The 26,973-nt window shown below is 43.3% G+C and overlaps 1 protein-coding gene across 1 annotated transcript in view; it reads left to right on the forward strand.

Moving 5' to 3' along the window:
- Positions 1-26,973, forward strand: part of gkt (glaikit) — a 79,123-nt gene that overhangs the window by 28,645 nt on the left and 23,505 nt on the right. The window contains exons 7-8 of the mRNA XM_068381932.1: positions 3,456-3,606; positions 6,280-6,414. Of these exons, the coding sequence (XP_068238033.1) occupies positions 3,456-3,606; positions 6,280-6,414 (286 nt within the window). The remainder of the gene's footprint in view (positions 1-3,455; positions 3,607-6,279; positions 6,415-26,973) is intronic.

The following is a 26,973-nucleotide window of genomic DNA, read 5'->3' on the forward strand; positions in this document are numbered from 1 at the left end:
TATATAATATGATATTTATGCAGGTAAAAATATACCAAAATATCACAAATTCTATAGGGAACAAGAATATATATAGATAGGGCAGCTTACGCTTCGGATATGTCCACAAAATGGCCGCCAACCACACTGACTCAGACTCCCTAATCTGCCACTTGAAATGTAGGAAGGGTATGTCAATTTCAAGGTGTTATTTACTAATCTAATTATTATTGGATATGCATAAAAATTGTATGGTGGGTTGCTGGATAATTGTCGATTATTTTACGACTATAAAATTAAAATTCTGACCCAAAAATTTTTTTTTGAAGGGAAATAAAATCGAAAAAAAAAAATGTAAAACAATATTTTAGCTAAAAAAATTTGATGATATTCAATAAAAAAAAAAGTAAACAAAATTTTCCGACAAATAAACATCTAGAGGAATCATTACTCTGTGATAGTTCCTTAGTACGTAGTAATTTTGAAAGAATTGGGAAAAAACGAAAAAATGGCAATCACCGGAAAATCGAACACATACCTATATATACGCCATATCTGGCTAAAAAAAAGATAGGCATGGGTAGCCAGATCATCTAGAAACACTTTCCAACACTATAAAAATATAAGTTTTGCGACACTACTTGCCAATTCCTTACGGTAACATGACTAAGCAAAAAAATGCAAAACAAATAAAAAGGGGCACTCGTGGAAAAATGGCCATTCTAATATACGGCATTTCAGAAAAAAAAAATTTCAGCCACGTGCTAGGCAAACCATCAAGGCATATTTTCCGACAAATAAACATATAAATGAAATATTACTCTGTGATAGTTCCTTAGTACGTAGTAATTTTGAAAGAAATGGGAAAAAACGAAAAAATGGCAATCACAGGAAAATCGAACACATACTTATATATACGCCATATCTGGCTAAAAAAAAAATAGGCATGGGTAGCCAGATCATCTAGAAACACTTTCCAACACTATAAAAATATAAGTTTTGCGACACTACTTGCCAATTCCTTACGGTAACATGACTAAGCAAAAAAATGCAAAACAAATAAAAAGGGGCACTCGCGGAAAAATGCCCAACATTCTAATATACGGCATCTCAGATAAAAAAAAAGACATGCACGTGTTAGCCCAACCATCAAGGCACACTTTCTAACACATAAACATGAAAAAAAAATCAATAATATACGGCAATTCCTTACTACGTAGTAAATTTTTACAAATATTGAAAAAAAAACAGAAATTGGCAACCGCAGTTAAATACCCAATATACCAATAACTACGTCGTATCTGACAAAAACAAAATCACGCATGGGTAGCCAGATCATCTAGACACACTTTCCAACATTAAAAAAGCAAAAGTTTTACGACACTATTTGGCAATATCTTACGTAAAAATGACTTGGCAAAAAAATTAAAAAAAATTAAAAAGGGACACTCGCGGTAAAATGCCCGACATTCTAATATACGACATCTCAGATAAAAAAAAAGACATGCACGTGTTAGCCCAACCATCAAGGCACACTTTCTAACACATAAACATGAAAAAAAAATGAATAATATACGGCAATTCCTTACTACGTAGTAATTTTTACAAATATTGAAAAAAAAACAGAAATTGGTAACCGCAGTTAAATACCCAATATACCAATAACTACGTCGTATCTGACAAAAACAAAGTCATGCATGGGTAGCCAGATCATCTAGACACACTTTCCAACACTAAACAAGCAAAAGTTTTACGACACTATTTGGCAATATCTTACGGAAAAATGACTTGGCAAAAAAATGAAAAAAAATGAAAAAGGGGCAATCGCGGTAAAATGGCCCTCGTGGTGATGAACGACATTTTAACTAAAAAAAAAAACATGCACATGGTAGCCAAACAATCCACCAAGACTTTCCACAACTGATAACCTATACAAGTTGCACCATTCTACGACAATTTCATAATACGTAATAACTTTGATAATTATGCAAACTACCTCAGAAGGGTAAACTCGGACGCGAACGACCCCGACGCGTCTCAGAAATCGGGGAAGGAGTACAGCTACAGCAATGCACATCTGGACACTACTAGAGCGTGTAGGGGAGACACCTCCTGCAGGTCGATCACCCACAAATTCAGTCACAGGGGTGAGTCACGTGAGAAAAACCTGTTTTTTTTTGACGCTCGGGGTCGCAAACGACCCACCGTACCTATCCAGGGTTAAGGTCAAAGGCCAAAGTTAAGGTTGAGCAAAAGGTCAAGAAATAAGCTGCTGTGGAGCAGGTCTGTGCTCTATTGAGTGCCCCTCTTGTTTTCTTGTTTTTCTAGCTGTGCGAGTTATTTAACTTTGACTTCTTCAGGTTTTATCTTATTTAACAACAAATTGTTTGTTGTGGAAGAGAATGAAAGGAATGAACTGATCTATAGAAATGATTTGAATCCTTATATAAAGGATAACTTCACAAAAAAGGGCATTTCTTTTGAAAGGACATTGATGTTGACTCTCAAGTTGCACAGAAAAAGGACAAGAGAAGTGAGCACTTCAAACTAATCTAATTTACCATGTTTTGAAAAGTAAGGTTCTTTTTTTCTGTAGACTAGAAACAGGGATGGAAGTACATGCTTAGTGAAGGCCACTCAATCTCAATTAGTAAGATTTGATGTTATAGAATATGTCTTGTTCTAGGAAATAAAGTAGCATATGAATGATTGAATTGTCCATCCATATACCAAGGCACTTCCCCCAATTTTGGGGGGTAGCCGACACCAACAATGAAACAAAACAAAAAGGGGACCTCTACTCTCTATGTTCCTATGATTGAATTGTAATGAAGTAAAATATAATAATCACATAGCAAATCACATAAATCTGTAGGAGTGTAAAGAACTCTGTGACGACATTAAAATTGCTATTACCAGTTCATTGTACAGTGTCACACATTTTAGTTTATCAAATCTGAGTTCTGACACTTTATACTCGTTAACATCATTATTTGGTTTCCATATTTTTTTATATTGACTTCTTGCTATTATTTTTCATCTCCTTAAGTATCCGTTTTGTGTGAGAAAAGAGAAGAATGTTTATTAGATATGCCAGACTATTTAGTGTGCAAAGGTAAAGAAAGGAGCTGTACCTAGAAAAGGATGGAAAATTATATTGTCTGTCTAGTTTGTAAAGAATCTTTTAATTCATTGACTTATTTTGAATTTTCTATTTTAACTGACTGAATTTACAACTATAGAATTATGAAGTAATTGTTTTGAAGAGTTATCTAGTTTTATAATCATAAACATTGAGGTATGGACTAAGATTGCTAAGGATGTTTGTGTATAGTACAGTACCTTACATGCTGTTTTTAGTACAGTAATTATAATATACCATAAAGTGAGTTCATGGCATAAACTTATACAAGGCCAAGAACACAAATAGGTCACTCCTTATTTCTAATTCAAAATGGTGGATTTTGTCCTTTCAGGTCATTTTCAACTCGTCTTAAGGCTAGTGCACCATATAATTTGTTTTTAAACAAAACTTATAGTGTTAAGAGTACTCATGAGGATCCACTGGCATTAGTTTTTCCTGACATTCTCAATCCGAAGTTGGGAGAAATCGTAGAATCTGCTCAGGTACGGAAATATTTTTGTTCAAGTTTATATTGGAAAATATTTTTGTTGTTGATTATGCCATTTATATTCTGAAATTCATTATCATTTTCTTATAGAAAACCTTCAAGCTACACTTACATAACAGTATCAATCTCCTTATCCTTTGCTCCCTATTATATGATTATGAATGTTGTCCTATATTTGCTCTTTTATAATTGAGAATATTATTACTTTTGTCTTTTCTCCTGAGGCCCAGACTTGAATTGGCGTTTATATAAATTTTTCCTTTAAGAACTCTCTTTGAAGGAGAATCAGGTTGAAGAAAGAGAGGCTTTTCTTGCTGGATGTCTCAAGAAATGTAAGGTACTGGCCATCTTTGCTTGGTGTTATGGAAGGGGATTCTCTCTTCTCAGAGCCAATTTTTGAAGAATTGCTGACATCCTAGTTTGCCTCCGATGAAACAAATTTCTCATCAGAAGTTCCCGTGCTCCTAAGAAGTTTTCAACGGTTTTGCCTATCTTAGGAACTTTGGCCTCTAGAGTTTGACTTGTCTCTTGCACCTGTTTCACCCAGACTCCATTTGAACTCTTGTCTGTGGCTATGGACAGAGACATTACCCTCAAGGCTGTTTCCCTGTTTGCTGAAATACAGTGATTTTCTAAATCTCTATAGCCAGCTGTTAGAGACTTATCTTAGATCTAGAGCTTTAAAATCATAACTCAAGTTGAATGCTATATTTCTCTTCATTCCTCAAGGCTGGACTAGGGGCTTTCAATGCAGGCCTTGATGCATAATGCAATATCTTCTATGGGCAGAGTCTGAATTTTGAGCCTGTTTTATAATTGGCAATATCTTGTAGGCTATTCAGCAAGGTTAAGGTCAATAATTTTAGGTCACTTTCCCTATGCTGGTTTCACAGGCAGGTTCAGTCTGTGGCCCCATGCAATTGATGCCTTTCTCAGTAGTAAGATATATCTAAAACAACTCAATAAATAGAAATACCAGTAATTCCCTTCAGACATCTCTATTCTGTCTTTTCTTGCCTCCACTTGATTAGAATTTGTACGTCTTTGTAGTACTTCTATTAGTTTTTGTATGGCTTACCTCTTACCTAACCTCTCTCCTCTACACAATATACATTCACTTGTCTTGCAAACCTTACCATCAACCCAATTTTTTTTCCTTCTATTGTTCCAGTATTGTATGTTTTATTAGTCTTCATTCTCCTTTCTATTGTAAAGGTAAGGACACTTCATTTGTCTCTTAAATCTTCTTCTTGTTCTTTTTTTTTTCTTTTAAATCTGCTTAATACTTCATCATTTGAGAAAGAGGCAACTTCTCTAGTAGGTCTAGTAGGTTCATGATGATTAGTTCTTTCCAGTATTTATGGTGGTTTGATCTAACTATCCAATAAATATACTGTATGAATCTATAATTAGCTTGTGATATACTGCTTGGCATGTTGTTCAATTAACCAAGAATAGAATTGTCATTAGACAATAGGAGTATACCCCTTCAGTGAGTATCCCTCACTAAAGTGAGACTCCTTATGCTGCACATCACAAATGTTATCAACACTTTGCATATCTTATGTTGCGGAAGCATTGGTCTTAGCTCCTATATTCAGTAACCTTTATCTCCTCATTTGCATCTTCCAATAATAAAGACAGCATAGCTCTGTTGTACTTACATATCCTGAAAGTAGAAAATTTCTTTGAATATTAGCCCTTTAGTGGTAGAGTGATGGCATGTCCTTATTTATCCAATGTTTCGTGATTGACATATGGGAATAACAGAGGAGTACAAGTCTGTGCCATTCATAAGGATATGTAGAATCTCTTGACATTGTCTCAAGAATTTATGCGCTATATCAGTGTTATTATTTCTTTGTTAAAAGGGAGATGTCCATTATACTGGACCTTATTGTCGAGGCATCACTAAGACTACAGTTAGGTGTGGTGGAGGTAAACTATATCAGCACTCTCCAGTTTCTTGTCTCCACCCTTTAGTCATTTATTTATATAGCAGCTCTTCTGTTTCTATTGATGCAGCAACATTTTGTTCATTAAAGTGATATATATTGATGGTTACTTGTGTACTTGTGACACATCATATTTGATGCTAACAATGAATTGCATCTAGGATACTTAGTACTCTGCAGGCATTTTAGAGTCTTTGAAGTTACCTGTTTTTATCTTCAACTTTATCAATCATCATACCACCTCCCAACATAAGAAAAATAAGTTATTTGTACATTACATTGATATGTAAGAATTAGACTAAGCAAGATTTGCTGAATACAAGCTTTTTATTTGCTTCACTTTAGACAAAGATTGAAATTTAGTAGTTACGGGTATCAATCTACTGTACTCACCCAAAAGGAAGACTCAAAAACTCTTATGGTTTATTGATGACTTGAATTGTGATTTATTAAGCAATGCAGCACCATTCTAGGTAGGAAAGCATACTTGAAGTAAATGATTGTAATTGTAGAACCAGAATTTATTTTAAGGTTCTAATTTGCTATCAGTTTAAAGTTACATACAGTATACCTCCATACACAAACTAAGATAAGAATAGTGTTATAGATTTATACCCAGTGCTTATTAGTATGGATTGTTAAGGTTCAATGTAATTTATGCATATGAAGATAATTATTGTGCACAGTGCTAATTATTTATTTAAAACTTTCAGCTAAACTTCATGGTTGATCTGACCTTTTTGATGGATAATTATCGTGCTTGTAAAGTGGATAAGAAACCACTTTTGGTCATGTATGGGCAGATGGAAGGGAATCCAAATGACTATGATAAAGTAACATGTACAAAGGTAAGATTTACATCTTGTTTCTGATTTTGAATAAGTTATGAACTTTATACAGGTGAAGGAATATGCTTTTAAATAGTTGGACTTTTCAGTGCTTCAAAATTTAATTTGACATGGGGACAATACATTAAAGACTTACTACGCATATGTTTGTACAATTACAAAGCTGTCATTTCTATTATTGCAGTCAAAGGTAACAGAACAAGATGACATTACAAACCCTTACAAATTAGTGTATATGTGTAGAGTATTTATGGATGTGTGGAATGCATCAAGGGATTTTCCCTTATTTTTTATGGTATAAATAATTATTTTGGTTAACAAGCTTGCTCCTGGAACGGATTAAACTCGTAAACAGAGATACCTCTAATTTGTCCAGGATGGAGGAATTTTAGAATGCATCTTTTGTAGTCTATTTATATGCATTTTAGAATATTGAATTTGTTACGATAATCATTAGTATTGCGTCTGGCAATAATAATCAGAAGGTCTTTAGAGGATCAATATTATTACTTATTTGAAGATGATGAAGTGAAAATATCAGAAATTTGTCAGATTCACCATGTAATTTTTCCAGATTTTTGTGTAGAGTATAAAAACTATACATTTTAAATATTAAACTTAGCCGGTGAATATATAATAGCTGACGTCTCCGACGGCTCGACAGAATTCAAAAACTCGCGAGCGATCGCCATGAAGGTGTGCCCACCAGCGCCAACTATCGGCCAGATACCGCATATACATGTAAACAGCTCCAGTTCTTCTCTGTCGGTTCCATCGACAAGTCGATTCCACTCGCTATTATGACCTCGAGTTTTCTACCGAATTGGTGAAGTACTTGGTTTTGGTTTTATTGCTTTTGCCGTGTTGGATTATTCAATACTATCCTCAAAAGAAATGCTTTTGAAAGGAGAGTAAAAGTGTTTTGCCCTTGCTTTTATCTTTGGTTTTTTTCCATAGAGTAAAAATGGCCGACCCTTCCCTTAGTGTACGGAAGTGTGTTTTAGGCTTTTAGCAATTATCTTATCACGTTATAAATTATTGTTGTTAATTATAGATTTTCCTCTATATATTTTATATCTCACCCGCCTTTATTAGGCCTCTTCGATTAGCTTTCCATTTATAATAAACATCAAGATAAATTTTAATGATTTGTTTATATGCGGCCTTACCTATTCCTCCCCTAATCCGAGAGTAGGCGGTCCTAACTTGGAAACCGAAGTTAAACAACGTTGAGCCCTTTCAACTTTTATTTTCGTTAAGTTTAAATCATTTGCTCTGTAAGAGTTATTAAATGAATATTTTTTATTAGATTTTCTTTGAATAGTCTTCGTGCTGTTTCAAAGATGAACTAACGTTTGGTTTATTTATGCTACGCAGTTTGCGCTCTATCGTTACGATAGAGAGAGAGAGAATCACGGTTTCACTTTGCAGAAAGAGTAAATCGATTCTGACGTTTTGTTCATTCTTCTTTCAAACTGAAATGTTTTAAATACTAATTTAAAGGAACTTGTTAATTTTCAATTTCTTAGTCCTTTCAGTTTTTTCCTTTGGTCTAATAACCTGTTTATTGACGAAGGGTAAGTGGGCTTTTCTCTTTTGTGTGAAATCAAGAGAGAGAGAGAGAGAGAGGAAGAGAGAACGTTCCGATCTTTTTTCTCGTCCCAAGCGAGTAACGTTGTTCTCGAGTCAGTTTTTTACTCTCGTCCCAAGTCTCTGTACGGGGAGAAAGGATAAAACGTTTTTAGTTTTTATTCTCGTCCCAAGACACTACGGTGAGAGATTGAAAACGTAGTTTTTAATGAACTAGTGTTTAGTCTCCTCCCCAGTCACTGATCCTTTTAACTTTATATATTTCCGTTTTATTCGATATATATGTTTACTGTTTTTTTTGCTTGTATTAATGTGCTTACATTATACGACTTATTTCGCAATTATAACCTTTTGATGTAGGGGAGAATTGCGTGCTTCAGGTAGAAATCAGTTTTTATTCATGCCTAATGTGAAATTATTGAAAAATTCGATTTCAGTGAAGTAAGTGCAAAAACAGAAAATTGTAGTGATAAAGTGATAATTGCGCAAAGTGTTATCAGTGTTGCGACAGAGGGTTCGTCTGTTCGTGCCTGTCGTTCGCCTAGTCCGAGACCTATTGCAAGCTCCCATGCCCCAGGGAGAAGTAATGTCGTAGGACTTATGGGTTCGAGAGGCTTTAACCAACGAACAGACGTTCCCTCTATGGTTTCAGGCGTGTCTCGTCAAGACCGCCCCTACCATAAGACGAGCGAGACGGTTTTCTCCTCGTCATCCGAAGGCTTATCGCGTAAGAAACCGTGGAACAAGGTTTAGAGACCCTTAAAGCGAAAGTCAGTCCCTTCAGGACAGGTCCAGCGTCCTGGTTGTAGCCATTGGGACAGCTCTGACCCTGTGCAGTCATCGGAAGACTGCTCGACGCCTAAACAGAAGCGTAACACAGGCTCCGAGAGTCTTAGTGTAGGCAAGGTTTTGCAGTCACAGACGTTACCCTCGTCTCTTACCGCACCCATTCCCGTTGATCCTAAATGGGTTGTACTGCAAGACATGCAGAATAAGCTTGCCTCTCTTATGGAGGACTATTCTGCTGAGCAGGTTCACGATGATCCTCGCCGCTTAGCTGTTCGAGATCCTGGCCGTCAGCCGCCCAAACGAACCTTTGCTCGTCCTGTTGACGTTGACGTTACAAAGTCACGTCAGTCACGTTTTGTAGAGCCTCACTCGATGCAGTCCCGTGTTGACTTTCAGCCGCTTGTGGACGTTCAGCCGCTGCCGCATGCTCTTGTTGACATTCAGGACGTTCGCCAACCAGCGAAGTTGACTTGTTTTGACGTTGAGCGTCAAGCACCGCAGTCAAGAGTTGTTTTGACTGCTCAGTCTAGGCAGTCGAGGCAGTCTCGAGTTGACGTCGAGCGTCCTCCCGCACCTGTTGTTGTTGCTGGTCAGTCCTTTAAGCAGTTACATGACGTAGCGTCCTTGACTGCTACTGATTGCTCCTTTGCGTGTGGACTCAGCTTGTCAAGCATTGCCACCACGGCAGGTCTCTCCCTTGCTTGAGACTCTGCAATTGTCGGACGAGGTTCCTTCAGATGAGGAAGTTGCTGATCCCCCTCCTACTGATATTCCCTTGGGGACTCTGTCAGACGGAGGGGAGCCTAAAGCTGCTCAGCCCTCTATGGACTTTAAATAAATCATGCTGATTTTTAAGGATCTTTGTCCGTATCATTTTGTAACTGCTGCTCCTCGTTCGCCTAAACGTCAGAGTTTACACTAGGCCTAGCTACTTCGAAGCCGTTGTTTTCTAAGCTAGTGCTCTCTCGCTCTTCTAAGAGAGCTTTACGTTTGCTAGGCGACTGGTTGATCACCAGGAGGAGTTTGGGGGAGACAGCCTTTGCTTTCCCTCCTTTTAAACTGGCTTATAGAGCGAGCGTCTGGTATGACACGGGAGAAGTTCTCGGCTTGGGAGTTCCTGCCTCTGCCCAGATAGACTTCTCAAACCTCATAGACTCTCCCTGGCGCCTGGCCATGAGACGCTCCAAGATTTTATGGTCGGCTTCAGAGCTAGACCATCTCCTGTTAGGAGTTTTTTCGAGCGTTTGAAGTTTTGCTGTACAATTATGTCATGCATAAACAAGGATATCAGGGATGGCTCCAATAATCTGACAGCCACGTTCTCTGCAGGAACAAGACTATCAGGGATGGCTCCAATGATCTGGCAGCCACGTTCACTGCAGGAGTACGTAAGATGCAAGTGCGCTCAATGTGTTCATTGTCAAGACAAACTTCACGATGAAGTCTACCAAGCTGTCTTGACAGCATTAATGGAAGGCGACTGGATGGTCTCTCTCGACCTTCAGGATGCATACTTCCACATCCCGATTCATCCAAACTTTCAACTACATCTGAGGTTTGTGGACGGAAAAGTAATGTACCACTGTCGAGCACTGTACTCCGACCTCATTCCTGCTCCTCTTGTTTTTACAAGGCCCTTGCAAAATGTAGCAAGCTTTCTACATTTTTTGAGGATTCAGAGCCTCCCTTTATTTTGACGACTGGCTAATCAGGGCGTTCGTCATTATATCGCTGTCTGGAGAGCCTCTAATGGACATTAGACCTAACCAAGGAGCTAGGTGTCATAGTGAACGTAGAGAAGTCGTAACTTACAGTATCCCATCCCAGACTATTCTTTTTTTGGGAATGGAGATACTGTGTATGATTTTTCGACCCTTTTCGTCTCCCGCAAGAATGGAACAAGCTTTGTTAAAAGTCCTTCACTTGCAAGAGAAAAACAGTTGCTCTGTAAGAGTTTGAACTAGCCTCGTGGGAACTCTTTCATCGCTGGAGTAGTTCACTCTCTGGGGAGACTCAACCTATGCCCTTTCCTATTTCACCTAAACATTGGAACAAGGAGAAGGGCTTAGTGAGTATCTCTTTCCCAATCTCCAACTCAGTCTAGACAGGTCTGACTTGGTGGGACAGCAACATCAGACTTCGAGAAGGTCTTTCTCTTGCGATCAAGAACCCAAACCATGTGTTGTTTTCAGATGCAGCGGATTTGGGTTAGGGAGCTCCACTGGACAGTCTGGAAGGCTCGGTTCTTTGATCCACGGATCAAAAGGAACTCCTTTTAAGGCAGTAACATCTCTCCTTTGGCGAGATTTGTGCAGAAATGAATGTCTTGGCGGACGGCCTCAGCAGAAGAGGACAAGTCTTCTCCATGGAGTGGACGTTGCATAAGACAGTGTGCGAGAAGCTATGGATGACATGGGGTCTACCCACCATAGATCTTTTTGCTACTCTCTCTGACAAAGAGGCTCTCGACTTATTGCTTTCCAGTTCCAGATCCAGAGGCAGCTCACATAGACGCTTTCCTGCTGGACTGGTCTCACCTGGACGTTTATGCCTTTCCACCTTTCAAGATCCTAGACAAGGTGCTGCAGAAGTTCACCTCTCACGAAGGGACCAGGTTGACATTGTTTGCTCCACTCTGGCCCGCGAGAGAGTGAGTAACAGAGGTACGTCAATGGCTGGTAGACGTTCCAAGGAGTCTACCTTTAAGGATGGATCTCTTACGGCAGCCACGGACTAAATCCTTACGAGGTGGATCTAAGGCTTTGTGGTGCTCAGTTAAAAAGCCTTCATTGCCTATGTCAAAGAATGCTTTGTCATATTTTATTAGATTTTTAATCCGAGAGGCTCATTCTCACTTGAGTGAAAAAGAGCGTTGCTTGCTTAAGGTTAAGACGCACGAAGTAAGAGCTATAGCAACTTCTGTGGCCTTTAAGCAAAACAGATCTCTGCGAAGTATTATGGACGCGACCGTTTGGAGAAGCAAGTCGGTATTCGCGTCATTTTACTTAAAAGATGTCCAGACTCTTTATGAGGACTGCTACACACTGGGTCCATTCGTTACAGCGAGTGCAGTAGTGGGTAAGGGTTCTACCACTACATTCCCTTAATTCCAATATCCTTTTAATCTTCTCTTGAAATGTTTTTTAATTGGGTTGTACGGAAGGCTAAGAAGCCTTTCGCATCCTTTTTGATTTGGCGGGTGGTCAAATGTCATTTCTTGAGAGCGCCCAGATTAAGGGTTTTGATGAGGTCCTGTTGTATGGGTTGTCGCCCTAGATACTTCAGCTCCTGGGAGTCTTTCAGCATCCTAAGAGGATGGCTGGGCTTCGTGAGGAAAGCGGACTAACAAGGCAGAGTAATCGTTAGAGTCAGCTTCCTTACCAGGTACCTATATTTATTTGAGTTTGGTTATGATATAACTGTCAAAAACTCTAAGCATATACGCCGTAAACTGTATTAATTCCGGTCTCTACCCACCACCATGAGTGTGAATCAGCTATTATATATTCACCGGCTAAGTTTAATATTTAAAAATGATATTTTGATTATAAAATAAATTTTTGAATATACTTACCCGGTGAATATATAAATTAAAGGCCCCCCCTTCTTCCCCGATAGAGACACAGCGGGATGAGAAGAACTGGAGCTGTTTACATGTATATGCGGTATCTGGCCGATAGTTGGCGCTGGTGGGCACACCCGCTACCTTCATGGCGATCGCTCGCGAGTTTTTGAATTCTGTCGAGCCGTCGGAGACGTCAGCTATTATATATTCACCGGGTAAGTATATTAAAAAATTTATCTTATAATCAAAATATCATTTTTTGAAACTTTATTGTACTGTATAAGCAATCGGAAATTTTTTTTTTTTTCATTTGCCAGGATACTTATATGGCCACCATCTTTGATTTTACAATATGGCTTCCATAAAAAAAAGTTTTTCACAGATATCTTGACTTCTGAATAACCAAATATGGTTTTGACAGCTAAACCACCTTTTCTGGGCTCGAACCTGTGCCGCCCAGTGAATAAGCTCCATTTAGCACTTATTCTTAGGTAATTTACTGCTAAATATACCAGAGAAAAAATGTAAAGGAGTGCTAGGTTAACTAGCTCGCTCACCTATTGGTGTCGGTATAAAATTGGGCGTATAATCCAGAGGTCCCGCACTATTTAGATTCATCCACGACAGAAACCCCAATAGAGGAGAGCCGTTCAACCTCACTCGGTACTACTAACAATGCATCCGCTCAGAACCAAACTCCTTTTAGCACGCCTTGTGCAGTAACCCGCATTTTTGTTGTGCTCTCGTTTTGGATTATTTTCCATTGGATTATGGCATCTTCGTCGGTTTCTCAGGAGACACCGTCTAAGTTAAGTACCAAGCTTGGTTTTACTGTGTTTTGAGCAACCTAGATCGTTTAATATTTATATTATAGGAGTTTATTCTCTTCGTCATATCGATCTTGCTTGATTTCACTACAGTTGGTACTCCTGTTTTTGAGAGCTTTTAGTTTCACTCGCGGTGTTACTATGTGTATTTTTAAATATTATTTGTTATTGTGAATATTCATTATTTAGCGTTTAGAATCCTCGTGGTTCAATTTTATGGCCGATATCATTTACGTATCGTTATGGCTGCCGACCTTCGTTGCTAGGCGGCAATGTTATTTTTAAGCCATCAGGTGTGTCTTTTGTGATTTAATTATTATGTTGCATGCCTTGCCCAAAAAATTTCTATGTGTTTATTTATATAATTTTTAACGCTATTATTATTATAATGAATATTTGTGCCATTACTCCGTTTGATCTGTCTGGTTGGGGATCGTCAGTTGGTAGCCCTGCTGCCTCGTATCACATGATCCTCCCCCACGCTCCCCCTCTCGCTAGGTGGGCGGCTAGGCTTCTTCCCCCTCCACTAGGGGACCGTTGCCTTCCCTCCTTTTAGAGGGGGTAGTTCAGTGTTTATGGACTTTGTCCTCCGGGTGTCCCGGCGGGTTCGTCTCTGTCTAGTCTGGTTGGCCACTGGTCAACAGAGTTGGATCCCGGGGCATCCTATTTTATATTCACTTTTCATTCTGGCTTATGTTATACGAAACCCTCTGGGTTCGGTTGGCGGTTCTTAGCTACAGTTCCGCCCCCCCTATTATTTTATAACATTTCCTATGATTATATATGATGATTATATATGACAGATCACTACCCCGGAGTCCCTATATGAATTGGTTTTGGATATACTTTTATTTCCCGGCCCGGGGCCTACCCCGCCCCAGGAAATCAGACACCATGTGTCTTAATTCCTTGTTATTGCATCCTTTTTTATGCTCCCGGCTCGACCGGAATGGATTGCTATACTTTAGTTTAAGTTAGACTTATGTTTAGGCCCGGGTCCTCCGGACCCGCCCCTACTTAAGAATATTACAGTTAAGCTCTAATCTTGTGTTAGACCTATGTTAGGCCCGGGTCCTCCGGACTCGCCCCTACTTAAGAATATTACAGTTAAGCTCTAATCTTGTATTAGATCTATGTTAGGCCCGGGTCCTCCGGACCCGCCCCTACTTAAGAATATTACAGTTAAGCTCTAATCTTGTGTTAGACCTTTGTTAGGCCCGGGTCCTTCGGACCCGCCCCTACTTAAGAATATTACAGTTAAGCTCTAGTCTTGTATTAGATCTATGTTAGGCCCGGGTCCTCCGGACCCGCCCCTACTTAAGAATATTACAGTTAAGCTCTAATCTTGTGTTAGACCTTTGTTAGGCCCGGGTCCTCCGGACCCGCCCCTACTTAAGGGAATTACAGTTTCTCATATACTATTCTTTTTATAGATGGTGCATTGTCTGACGCCGGCCTGTGCAGCTGTTATGCACCAGCCTTGTGGCCACTCCGTCTGCCGATCTCATGCCCCTTGTGGGGTTCAACTGGAAGACGTTGTGGTATGGCACCCGGATAACTGTGTGATTTGCTTCGACCTCATCACTACCCTTGGATCTGACTCGGTGAGTCCCGTTGGCTATGTTGCCTTCTTATTTTACTATTAGTAAGATCTCTATGGTCTTGAAGGACCATTGGGAGTCTTCCCTTTTATAATTCCCACTATTATTTCAGGCATCCCCGGAGCAAAAGTCTGCGGCTCGGGCCACACTGAAGGTGTGGGTTGGTGGTTTTGCCCGGAATGTGAAGTCTAAGCGGCCGTACGTCCTATCTGAGGACTACTGCTCCATGGTTTACCCCAACGCTAAGTCTTCAGCCGCTGTGGCTAGGCATGTGGCAGCTCCCATCATTGCCCACATTGATGCCACCATAACGGGTCTCATCGACCCAGAGCAAGATCCATCGGACGCCCCCGGAGGTCTGGAGGACAATGTTGCCTCCATGAACCTGGACGTCGAACCAATGTTACTAGACGAGCCGGATACAGGTAGGGTGGTAAGTGAGGCAAGTGTTTCCGGTGCTGAGATTCCTATCCTCAGCCCCGCTCTTTCTTCTTCTTCTGATCGCTCTTCTTTTCATGGATTTTCTGGGGACCGTGATTCGTCTCAACGATCATACCCGGTCCCCCCTAAGGATAAGTCTACATCAAGAACCTTACCCAAAGCTCGCAAGCCCCACAAGACTTCCCATAGCTCTAAACAAGGTACAGACCTGTCATCAAAGGCCTCTGGTTCCTCCTCTAAGTCTCACGACCCGGGATTTCATTCCGCCCCTCCTGCTGCTAGCCCGGGCCTTTCCGAATCAGCCATGCTTCGCATCGTGTCGGAGATGCAGGCAAAGTTGGTTTCGGAGATGCACTCTAAGATGGACACGATGTTCTCTAACATCGGTCAGAGACTTGGGGCTTTAGAGCAAGGAGCTCCGGAGAGAGTCCAAAGCTCTCTCATCCCGGATGCCTCTAAGCTCCCGCCGTTTGCCAAGAACAACCCTTGGCGTATGGCTCTTCATTCCCCGTTCTCAGACGGAATGTTGACTTTGGAGGGCCTTGGCACTCGTCCTCTAGAGGACTTTGAATTCTTTCCTCCTGGTCTGGCATTTCCATTTCATGGTTATGCCAGGCTTACCGAGGAAGCTTTAGTTCGGTTAGACAAGGTCCCCAAAGAGACGGTCATCTTCCCTAAAGAGCAAGCCCAATCTGTTTGGGCCAGATTTTTGAACGACATCGGCTGCACTAACACCATGCTGACGCCTTATAAAAGCTCTTTTACGATGTTCTTAATGGACAAGAACACCTTGACTCCATGCGTCAATAAGGTGGCAGAGCTTGCCTTCCAATATGCTCTGGAGGAGAAGCCCTTGCCTCCCATCCGAGAGGTGGATCCAATCTCCCTCCTTCTTCCTTCAGGCATTGAGTGTTGGGACAACGTCCATACCACCTTTACCTCTGGCAAGCTAGCAGCAGACTGTGCCTCAGTTTTGTTTAGTGAGAGGCTTCCCCGTCTCCCGGAATCCCTCATTAAACAGGAATATGATTCCCGCCTACGTGTGGGCCGTACTCTAAACTTGGCCACATCCACGGAGTCGATAGCCTTGACTTACGATACGGAGAGTATTTTTAAGTCTCTCAACAAGGCTACATTACAGTCTTTATATTATGACCTGTATGACTTCGCTACTGCTAAACGCAGATGTCGCAAGCATGTCCTAGCTGAGGCGACGATTAGGCATGAACCTAATAAGCTCATCCGGTCCTCCTGTTGGGGTTCAAATCTCTTCCCCGAGGATCTCGTAGAGGAAGTCTTGGCGGAGGCCACTAGAGTTAATCAGAGCCTTAAAGCCCGTTGGGGTTTGACCCCGAAACGCAAATATGACCCCGCAAATTATCAAGCCCGGGGTAGGAAGAAGCTTCGTCCATATACCTCCACCCAGTTCAGGCAACAGCAGAGGGGTTCGTCCAACTTCCGGCTGCCTCTTCCCCCATCTCCTGTTGTCCCTGCACAGCCTTCCACCTCTCAGGCTCCTTCGGATGACTATGTCACCGTTCTGCTCCCTAAGAGCCAGCTTTCTGGTGCCTCCTCCACTTCTCCTGCCTTTAACCAGTCTTACGAGGCTCGTAGCTCTTCCCAGAGTTATGGTAGAGGTAGAGGCTACCACCGTGGTTCTAACCAGAACAAAGGCAGGGGAAGAGCCTTTCGCAGAGGAAAGAATTTCCGAGGCGGACGTGGAGGCAACTCCTCAAACCAATACTGAGGTGCAGCAGGTAGGGGGGAGGCTCTATGCCTTCCGCAACAAATGGAGGTTCAGTCCCTGGGCGTTCAGTATCATCTCCAAGGGACTGGGGTGGAGTTGGATTCAAGGACCTCCTCCTCCGAACAAATTTCGTCAACATTCCACTCCGGACCTGGTCGAATTTGTCCAGGATCTTTTACAAAAGAACGCCATACAAGAAACGAAACACCTGAAGTTTCAAGGTCGGCTGTTCAGTGTCCCGAAGAAGGATTCGGACAAGAGAAGAGTGATTCTAGACCTATCCCTTCTCAACTTGTCCATTCAATGCGACAAGTTTCGAATGCTTACCGTCTCGCAGGTGCGGACCTTACTTCCCCGTGGGGCCGTCACCACCTCTATCGATCTTACAGACGCCTATTATCACGTCCCGATAGCGAGACACTTCCGTCCGTACCTAGGCTTTCGCTTAGGGGACAAAAGTTACTCCTTCAAGGTGATGCCTTTCGGGCTCAACATCGCCCCAAGGATCTTCACAAAGTTAGCAGAAGTCGCTGTTCAGGAATTCAGGAATCAAGGGATTCAAGTAGTAGCCTATCTGGACGACTGGCTCATTTGGTCAGACACCTCCCAAAATTGCCTAAAAGCCACTCACAAAGTCATCCATTATCTTCAATCTCTAGGCTTCCAGATCAACTTCAAGAAGTCCCGTCTTCTTCCAAAATCGAAGTTCCAATGGCTCGGCCTGCAATGGGATCTTATATCTCATACTCTGTGTCTTCCCAGACCCAAGAGGTTAGAGATTGCAAGGAACACCAAACGCTTTCTCAAAGACAAAGTAAGTTCCAGACGACTCCAAGAGAGGATTCTGGGGTCCCTTCAGTTTGCCTCAGTGACGGATCTTCTTCTGAAGGCAAAATTGAAAGATATCAATCGTGTCTGGCGTTCGAGGGCGAACCGGAAGCTCCGGGACAGGAAAGTCCGCCTTCCTCCCATTCTACGGGAAAGACTTCTTCTTTGGACAAGAGCAAACAGTCTGTCAAAGTCAGTTCCCCTTCGATTTCCGCCTCCGAAATTAATCATTCACACGGACGCATCCTTATCAGGTTGGGGCGGCTATTCTCAGCTCAAGAAAGTTCAAGGTCTTTGGACTCCCTTGTTCCGCCAATTTCACATCAATGTGCTTGAGGCCATGGCAGTTCTTCTAACCCTGAAACGTCTCGCTCTTCCCAAGAAACAACACCTTCGTCTGGTCCTCGACAGCGAAGTGGTGGTCCGCTGCCTCAACAGAGGCGGGTCAAAGTCAGGGCCTCTGAACCATGTTCTAGTAGCCATATTCTCCCTAGCAGCCTTGAACCGTTGGCATCTTTCAGCTGTCCACCTGGCGGGAGTCCGGAATGTAGTGGCAGACGCCCTGTCCCGGACCTCCCCTCTAGAATCGGAATGGTCACTCGATCTAAAGTCATTTCGGTGGATTCTCTCTCAGGTTCCCGGTCTCCAAGTGGACCTCTTCGCCACGGAATCCAACCACAAATTGAGAGTATATGTGGCTCCCAATCTAGACCCTCAGGCTTACGCCACAGACGCCATGTCACAGAATTGGGACACCTGGGAAAAGATTTATCTCTTTCCCCCGGTGAATCTTTTGCTGAAAGTTCTAGACAAACTGAGATCCTTCAAGGGACAAGTAGCCTTGGTCGCACCCAACTGGCCCAAGAGCAACTGGTATCCTCTCCTGCGAGAGTTGAGACTATACCCTCACCTGATACCCAATCCGGTTCTGTCTCAGATAGTACAAACACGCGTTGTGTACGCTTTCTCAAACATTCAGAGCGCCCTAACTTTATGGCCTTTATGAAGTTTGCGGCTATGCATGGTGCCAATATTGATCCTCAAAACACCTTGTTCCTAGAATCGGATAAACGGGATTCCACCATCCGCCAGTATGACTCTGCAGTTAAAAAGTTGGCAAAATTTTTAATAGACTCAGACGTGAACTGTATGAACTTGAACCTTACAGTCACTTTCTTTAGATCTTTATTAGAATCAGGTCTGGCAGCCAATACTATCACCACTATTAAATCGGCTCTGAAAAAGATCTTCCTAGTGGGTTTTAACATAGACTTAACCGACTCTTTGTTAGCTTCAATTCCGAAAGCTTGTGCCAGACTGAAACCGGTTACTCGTCCTACCCCGGTGACCTGGTTCCTTAATGACGTACTCAAATTGGCTTCTGATACCATTAACAGTTCTTGTGATTACATTCCCCTTCTCAGGAAAACACTTTTCCTGGTGAGCTTGGCTTCCGGGGCAAGAATTTCTGAATTGGCAGCCTTGTCGAGAGACCCGGGTCATATTGACTTCCTGCCTTCGGGAGAGGTCCTTCTTTCTCCTAACAAATTCTTTTTGGCTAAGAACGAAGACCCTCAAAACAGATGGTCCTCCTGGAAAATTGTTCCCCTCACGCAAGATCCGTCTCTGTGCCCTGTTACTACTCTTAGGTCTTATTTATCCCGGACCTCCTCTAACTCCTCGGGGCCTCTATTCGTTAGAGAACAAGGCGGTACCATTACTATTAAAGGGCTCAGGCAACAAATTTTGTATTTTATTAAACAAGCTAACCCTGACTCTTTTCCTCTTGCACATGATATCAGGGCGGTTGCTACCTCGGTGAACTTCTTTCACCACATGAATTTTACAGACCTTTCCAGGTATACAGGGTGGAAATCACCGTCAGTGTTCAAGAAACACTACCTTAAACATTTGGAAGCCCTAAAATTTTCTACAGTAGCCGCAGGGAGCGTAGTTACTCCCAGGTAACTCACAGGTTAATGCCTTGTCTCTTTATCTCTCCCTCTTACCTGCCTCATTTATACCCTATTGTATTCGTTGGTCTCGCACCTGAATACTGTTATTATATTTGTAAATTTTTATACTCCTGAGTATCTGTATATATTATCACTCACGGCATTATTATACCTACCTTATTGGATTTATGTTCATATTTAAGATACCCTTATAATTGTTTTTTGGTACTCATCTCTGATTAAAAGCATCCTGTATTTCCCTTACGCTTATGTTTTTTCCTTTATTTTGCAAGTTTGGTGACATTTTCTCTTGTATAGATTCACTGGGCGGCACAGGTTCGAGCCCAGAAAAGGGATTTTGACGTAGGAAAAATCTATTTCTGGGCGAGGGACCTGTGCCGCCCAGTGAACCCTCCCAGCTCCTCTCCCTTGGAGTCCCCAAACTTTGGGTGCTAAGGAGTTGGGTTCTGAGCGGATGCATTGTTAGTAGTACCGAGTGAGGTTGAACGGCTCTCCTCTATTGGGGTTTCTGTCGTGGATGAATCTAAATAGTGCGGGACCTCTGGATTATACGCCCAATTTTATACCGACACCAATAGGTGAGCGAGCTAGTTAACCTAGCACTCCTTTACATTTTTTCTCTGGTATATTTAGCAGTAAATTACCTAAGAATAAGTGCTAAATGGAGCTTATTCACTGGGCGGCACAGGTCCCTCGCCCAGAAATAGATTTTTCCTACGTCAAAATCCCTTTTTTCAGAGCCAAGGAATCCATTGGTATTAAGATAGTTGAGCTAGATTCAACCACAAACTTATTTGACTGAAATATTCAGTGTTATTGGATATTTTAAAAGTGCTTGGGCATGAATGTTCCACTTATTGTTTATTAAGAACCAACATGCTCCTCATGACAATAATGTGTTTAATCTTTTAGGCAACCAAGGAGTCTTTACATACCGATCATCACTATCATCAGTTTCATACTTGCTCTTTGTCTCCTTGTTATTCTGATACTCACTGCTGCTTTGGCAAAGATCAGTTAAGTTCTTTGTTATACAAGAACATTTGACAGAACAGTAGTCTGTTTTGCATTGGCAGCTCCTTTGGAATTGGAAGGACATCATTCATGATTGGTTTTAGCTTGCCATTGGACTCCTTGTGGTATTCAGTCTGCACAGGATCCAACTTAGTATTCTGCAGAGTAATGCTGACTTGTCCCCACTCTTTGTTTTGGATATGGTCTATCAGGATATGTTGTCTCAGAGTTCCAAGGGTAGGAGGTAGTTTGTTATTGCCATATGCTTACAGAAGAGATGACCTTGATGTAGATGGCTTTAGTGGAGTAGTCTCCACAGACAAAGCTAGCTAGAGAGACCAACATAGTTTTGGTTATTTCTGCCTCCTTTGAAAGCATTTGCAGAGAACTGATTACAACTCTATTTGCCTTCATGTAGACTTGCAGCCAGGTTGCTTTTCCTATACAAGAGAATTGTCCAGTATGGCCAACCAGTGAATGCATGGAAGGCTGCCAAAGCCTTTGTACTTTCTGCCCCTATGACCCTCCATATTGGCCCTATCCACATAACCCCAGAAACTGTAGAAATGTATGCCAACTTCAGCATGTGGCAATAGTTTGCTATGACTAACACTAGGACATCATCATCATCATCATCATCATTATCATTATTATTATTATTATTATTATTATTACTTGCTAAGCTACAACTCTAGTTGGAAAACCAAGATGCTATAAGCCCAGGGGCCCCAATAGGGAAAATAGCCCAGGGAGGAATGGAAACAAGGAAAAATAAAATTTTTCAATATTTAACTTAGCCGGTGATTATAATAGCTGCAGCTCTGCTGCTCGACAGAAAACTCTACGGAAAAAATCCGCCAGCGATCGCTATGCAGGTAGGGGGTGTACTTCTACAGCGCCATCTGTCGTCCAAGTACCCAGTACTCATTGTAAACAAAGAACTCAATTTTCTCTCTGTCGTGCTACCGGCAAGACCTACTAATTCGCTGTTGCTAACTGGATTTGTTTTCACAACTATTTGGTGAAGTACACTTTTCTAGTTTTGAGCTTTCGCTGTGCAGGCTTTCTCTTCAATAAATCCTTGCATTCTTTTTTTGATATCGGATTATTTGTTGATGACTTTGGATAGTTTTTGAATTCCCCTTTGACCAATTCAAAATGGCTGACCCTTCTCAAGTCCCAAAATTCAGGAAGTGTAATGCTAGGGACTGTTCAAGGCGTCTTCCGAAGGCCTCTATCGATCCTCACACCGTTTGTTCCAATTGTCGGGATAAAACCTGTCAATTGGAAGATCGATGTGAGGAATGCGTTGGGCTTTCGGAATTCGATTTTATCGAATTCCAAAAATATACACGTAGGCTAGAGAGAGATAGAGTCAGGAGAAGTTCATCTCGTTCTGTTGATTTTTCCTCTCCTCATGCCCCACAACCTATTCCTTCCCCTGTAGTGGTTGCTCCTAATCCCCCTTCTGGCACTCAGGAACCTTCGATGGCTGATATGATGCGTGCCATCCAAACTCTGGGTGAGAGAGTTGAGTCCCTGGCTAGTGACCGTAACCAGCTCATGGCGGACGTCAAGGAGCTGAAGTGTAAAAGTGCGGTGGGAAGTGATAAAGTGAGTGATAGTGTTGTGGATAGTGTTGCGCTTGAGGGTTCGTCTGTTCGTGCCTGTCGTCCTCCTAGTCCGGGACCTCTTGCAAGCTCCCAAGTCCAGGGGAGAAGCAATGTCGTACGACCAATGGGTTCGAGAGGCTTTAATCAGCGAACAGACATTCCCTCCGTGGTTTCGGGCGTATCTACCCAAGATCGCCCCACCCACACAAAGACGAGAGAGCCCATTTATTCCTCGTCTGCGGAAGAGGTTTCTCGCAAGAAACCATGGACCAAGGTTTCACGACCGCTTAAGCGCAAGTCGGTCCCTTCCGCGCAAGTCCAACGGCCCAGTTGTAGCCACTGGGTCAGTTCGGACTCGCTGCAGTCTTCCGATGACTGCTCACCTCCTAAGAGAGGCAAAGCGGTACCGCCGCAGACAGTTACACCGTCTGTCGCCGCACCTGCTCCTGCAGACCCCAAGTGGTCTTTGCTGCAGAACATGCAGTCACAATTAACGTCTCTGATGCAGGACTTTCGTGCGGAGAAGGTTGCTGCTGCACCAGCCTCTTGCCTACAACCAACCACACACTCGGTTGTGCGTCCTGTGGACGCTGAGGCAACCTTCTTGCGCACTCCAGTTGAGAGAGTTCCGCCACCCATGCGTTCCAGTGTACCCTGCCAGCCGCATGTTGACGTTCAGCGACGCACGGAGCCTTCCGTTGACGTTCGCGAGACACAACAACAGTCAGAGTTGTTTTGTTTTGACGCGGTGCGTCAACCTCCGCAACCCAGTGTGGTTGCCACTGCTCACCCGCATCAGGCTAGACAGTCTGGAGTAGACGCTGTGCGTCCCCGCGCTGCTATGGTTGTTGCCAGCTCACAGACTGGGCAACAGTTCCATGACGTTGCGTCCGGTTCAGTCACGCGTGCACCCGTGCGACCGGACTCGGCTAACCAGCCGTTACCTACTCCATTGCCGCTTCCTCCTCAATACTCGGATGATGGACTTTCGGATGATGATGGTGCCGCTCACGTTGATGAACCACATTCGGATCTTGACGAGCCTAAGTCCACGCAACCCTCTTTGGACTTTAGAAAAGTTCTAGCTCTGTTCAAAGAGATGTTTGCGGACCAGTTTGTGTCTGTGGCTCCGCACTCTCCTCCGTCAAAATTTGTATTAGGTATGCCGTCATCCTCGCCTACCTTTACTAGACTCGTCCTCGCACGCTCGTCCAAGAGAGCTTTACGAGTGGTAGGAGAATGGATGCAGTCCAAAAAGAGTCTAGGGAAGACAGCCTTTATGTTTCCCCCTGCTAAACTCTCTTCTAAATCGAGCGTCTGGTATGCCACGGGAGAAGTTCTCGGCTTGGGAGTTCCTGCCTCTGCCCAGGGCGACTTCTCAAGTCTTGTAGACTCTCCCCGCAGGCTAGCCATGAGACGCTCGAAAATATGTTGGTCATCTTCGGACCTAGACCACCTTTTGAAAGGGTTATTTAGAGCCTTTGAGGTCTTCAACTTTTTAGACTGGTGTCTGGGAGCTTTAAGCAGGAAGATCTCTCCGTCAGAGAAGGAAACTTCCTTGCTCATCATGTCCTGCATGGACAAGGCCATACGTGACGGGTCTAGTGAGCTTGCTGCATCGTTCGTATCCGGAGTCCTCAAGAAGCGTGAGAACCTTTGCTCTTTCCTGTCAGCTGGAGTGACACCTTGTCAAAGATCCGAACTTCTGTTTGCTCCTCTTTCTAAGTGCCTCTTTCCAGAGGACTTGATTAAGGAGATTGCTGCTTCTTTGATACAGAAGGACACTCATGACCTGGTTGCGTCCTCTGCTCGCAAAGCCACCCCTTTGCCTACCTTGTCAGCTAGACCAAGGATGGACACTCCAGCGTCCCGATTTATTCCGCCCTTTCGTGGCAGAGCCTCCAGCAGAGGAGGTGCTCGTGCCGAAGGGAGACGTGGAAAGAAGAAAGGAACCAAGTCCTTTAAAGGCAGAGTCTGACTGCCAACTTCTTCAGACAGCAGTGGGAGCCAGACTCAAGAACTTCTGGCAGACCTGGGAGAAGAGAGGCGCAGATGCACAATCTGTGAAGTTGCTCAGAGAGGGGTACAAGATCCCGTTTGTACGAAAACCCCCTCTAGCAACGTCTCCCATCGATCTCTCTCCCAGGTACAGAGAGGAAGACAAGAGACGAGCATTGAAACAGGAGGTGTCTCTTTTACTAGAAAAGGGAGCGGTAGTCAAAGTCCTGGACCATCAAACCCCGGGCTTCTACAACCGTCTCTTCTTAGTGGCAAAGAAGACAGGAGAGTGGAGGCCGGTGCTAGACGTCAGTGCGCTGAATGTCTTTGTCACAAAGCAGACGTTCTCCATGGAGACCACAAAGTCCGTTCTAGCAGCGGTCAGAAGGGAAGACTGGATGGTCTCTTTAGACCTAAGGGACGCATACTTCCACGTCCCTATCCACCCAGACTCCCAACCTTTTCTGAGATTTGTTTACGAAAAGGTTGTCTACCAGTTTCAAGCCCTGTGCTTTGGCCTAAGCACAGCTCCTCTTGTGTTTACGAGGCTGATGAGGAATGTAGCCAAATTCCTTCATTTAGCGGACATCCGAGCCTCCCTCTATTTGGATGACTGGCTTCTAAGAGCTTCTTCCAGTCGTCGCTGTCTGAAGGATCTAAAGTGGACTCTAGATCTGACCAAGGAATTGGGTCTCCTTGTCAATATGGAAAAGTCTCAAGTGGTCCCATCCCAAACTATTGTGTATTTAGGGATGGAGATTCACAGTCTAGCTTTTCGGGCTTTTCCGTCGGCCCCCAGAACGAGCCAAGCCCAGTTATGCATCCAGAACATGCTGAAGAAGGAACGGTGTTCAGTCAGGCAGTGGATGAGTCTGATAGGGACACTATCATCCCTTGAACAGTTCGTATCGTTGGGAAGACTACACCTCCGTCCTCTTCAATATCACCTAGCTGTTTACTGGAAAAAGGACAAGACGCTAGAAGCGGTCTCGATCCCCATTTCCGAGAAGATGAAGTCTTGCCTGACTTGGTGGAAGGACAGTATCAGCCTCAGAGAGGGTCTGCCCCTGGCTGTTCAGACTCCCAACCACGTTCTCTTCTCGGACGCATCGGACACAGGCTGGGGCGCGACATTAGACGGTCGGGAATGCTCGGGAACTTGGAACTCGAGTCAAAGGACAATGCATATCAACTGCAAGGAGCTACTGGCAGTTCATCTGGCCTTGAAAAGCTTCAAGTCTCTCCTTCAAGGCAAAGTGGTGGAGGTGAACTCGGATAACACCACGGCTTTGGCGTACATCTCCAAGCAAGGAGGGACCCACTCTATGACGTTGTACGAGATCGCAAGGGACCTCCTCACCTGGTCAAAAGGTCTAAACATTTCGCTAGTAACGAGGTTCATCCAAGGCAGCTTGAATGTCATGGCAGATTGCCTCAGTCGAAAGGGACAAATCATTCCAACAGAATGGACCCTACACAAGGATGTGTGCAAGAGACTTTGGGCCACATGGGGCCAGCCAACCATAGATCTCTTCGCAACCTCGATGACCAAGAGGCTACCAATATATTGCTCACCAATTCCGGACCCAGCAGCAGTTCATATAGATGCCTTTCTCCTAGATTGGTCACATCTAGACCTATATGCATTCCCCCCGTTCAAGATTGTCAACAAGGTACTGCAGAAGTTCGCCTCTCACGAAGGGACAAGGTTGACGTTAGTTGCTCCCCTCTGGCCCGCGAGAGAATGGTTCACCGAGGTACTTCGATGGCTAGTGGACGTTCCCAGAACGCTTCCTCTAAGGGTGGACCTTCTACGTCAGCCACACGTAAAGAAGGTACACCAAGGCCTCCACGCTCTTCGTCTGACTGCCTTCAGACTATCGAAAGACTCTCGAGAGCTAGAGGCTTTTCGAAGGAGGCAGCCAGGGCGATTGCTAGAGCAAGGAGGACATCCACCCTTAGAGTCTACCAATCGAAGTGGGAAGTCTTCCGAAACTGGTGCAAGTCAGTATCAGTATCCTCGACCAGTACCTCTGTAACTCAAATAGCTGACTTCCTTTTATACCTGAGGAAAGAACGATCTCTTTCAGCTCCCACTATCAAGGGTTACAGAAGCATGTTGGCATCAGTCTTCCGTCACAGAGGCTTAGATCTTTCCAACAACAAAGATCTACAGGACCTCCTTAAGTCTTTTGAGACCACGAAGGAGCGTCGTTTGGCTACACCTGGTTGGAATTTAGACGTGGTACTAAGATTCCTCATGTCAGAAAGGTTCGAGCCGCTACAATCAGCCTCCTTTAAAGATCTCACTTTAAAGACTCTTTTCCTGGTTTGCTTAGCCACAGCTAAAAGAGTCAGTGAGATTCACGCCTTCAGCAGGAACATCGGATTTTCATCTGAAACGGCTACATGTTCTCTACAACTTGGTTTTCTAGCCAAAAACGAGCTACCTTCTCGTCCTTGGCCGAAATCGTTCGATATTCCAAGCCTATCACATATGGTTGGAAATGAACTAGAAAGAGTCTTATGCCCTGTGAGAGCTCTTAAGTTCTATTTAAGACGAACTAAAC

This window comes from Palaemon carinicauda, chromosome 10 (assembly GCF_036898095.1).
Source record: "Palaemon carinicauda isolate YSFRI2023 chromosome 10, ASM3689809v2, whole genome shotgun sequence".
NCBI lineage: Eukaryota > Metazoa > Arthropoda > Malacostraca > Decapoda > Palaemonidae > Palaemon > Palaemon carinicauda.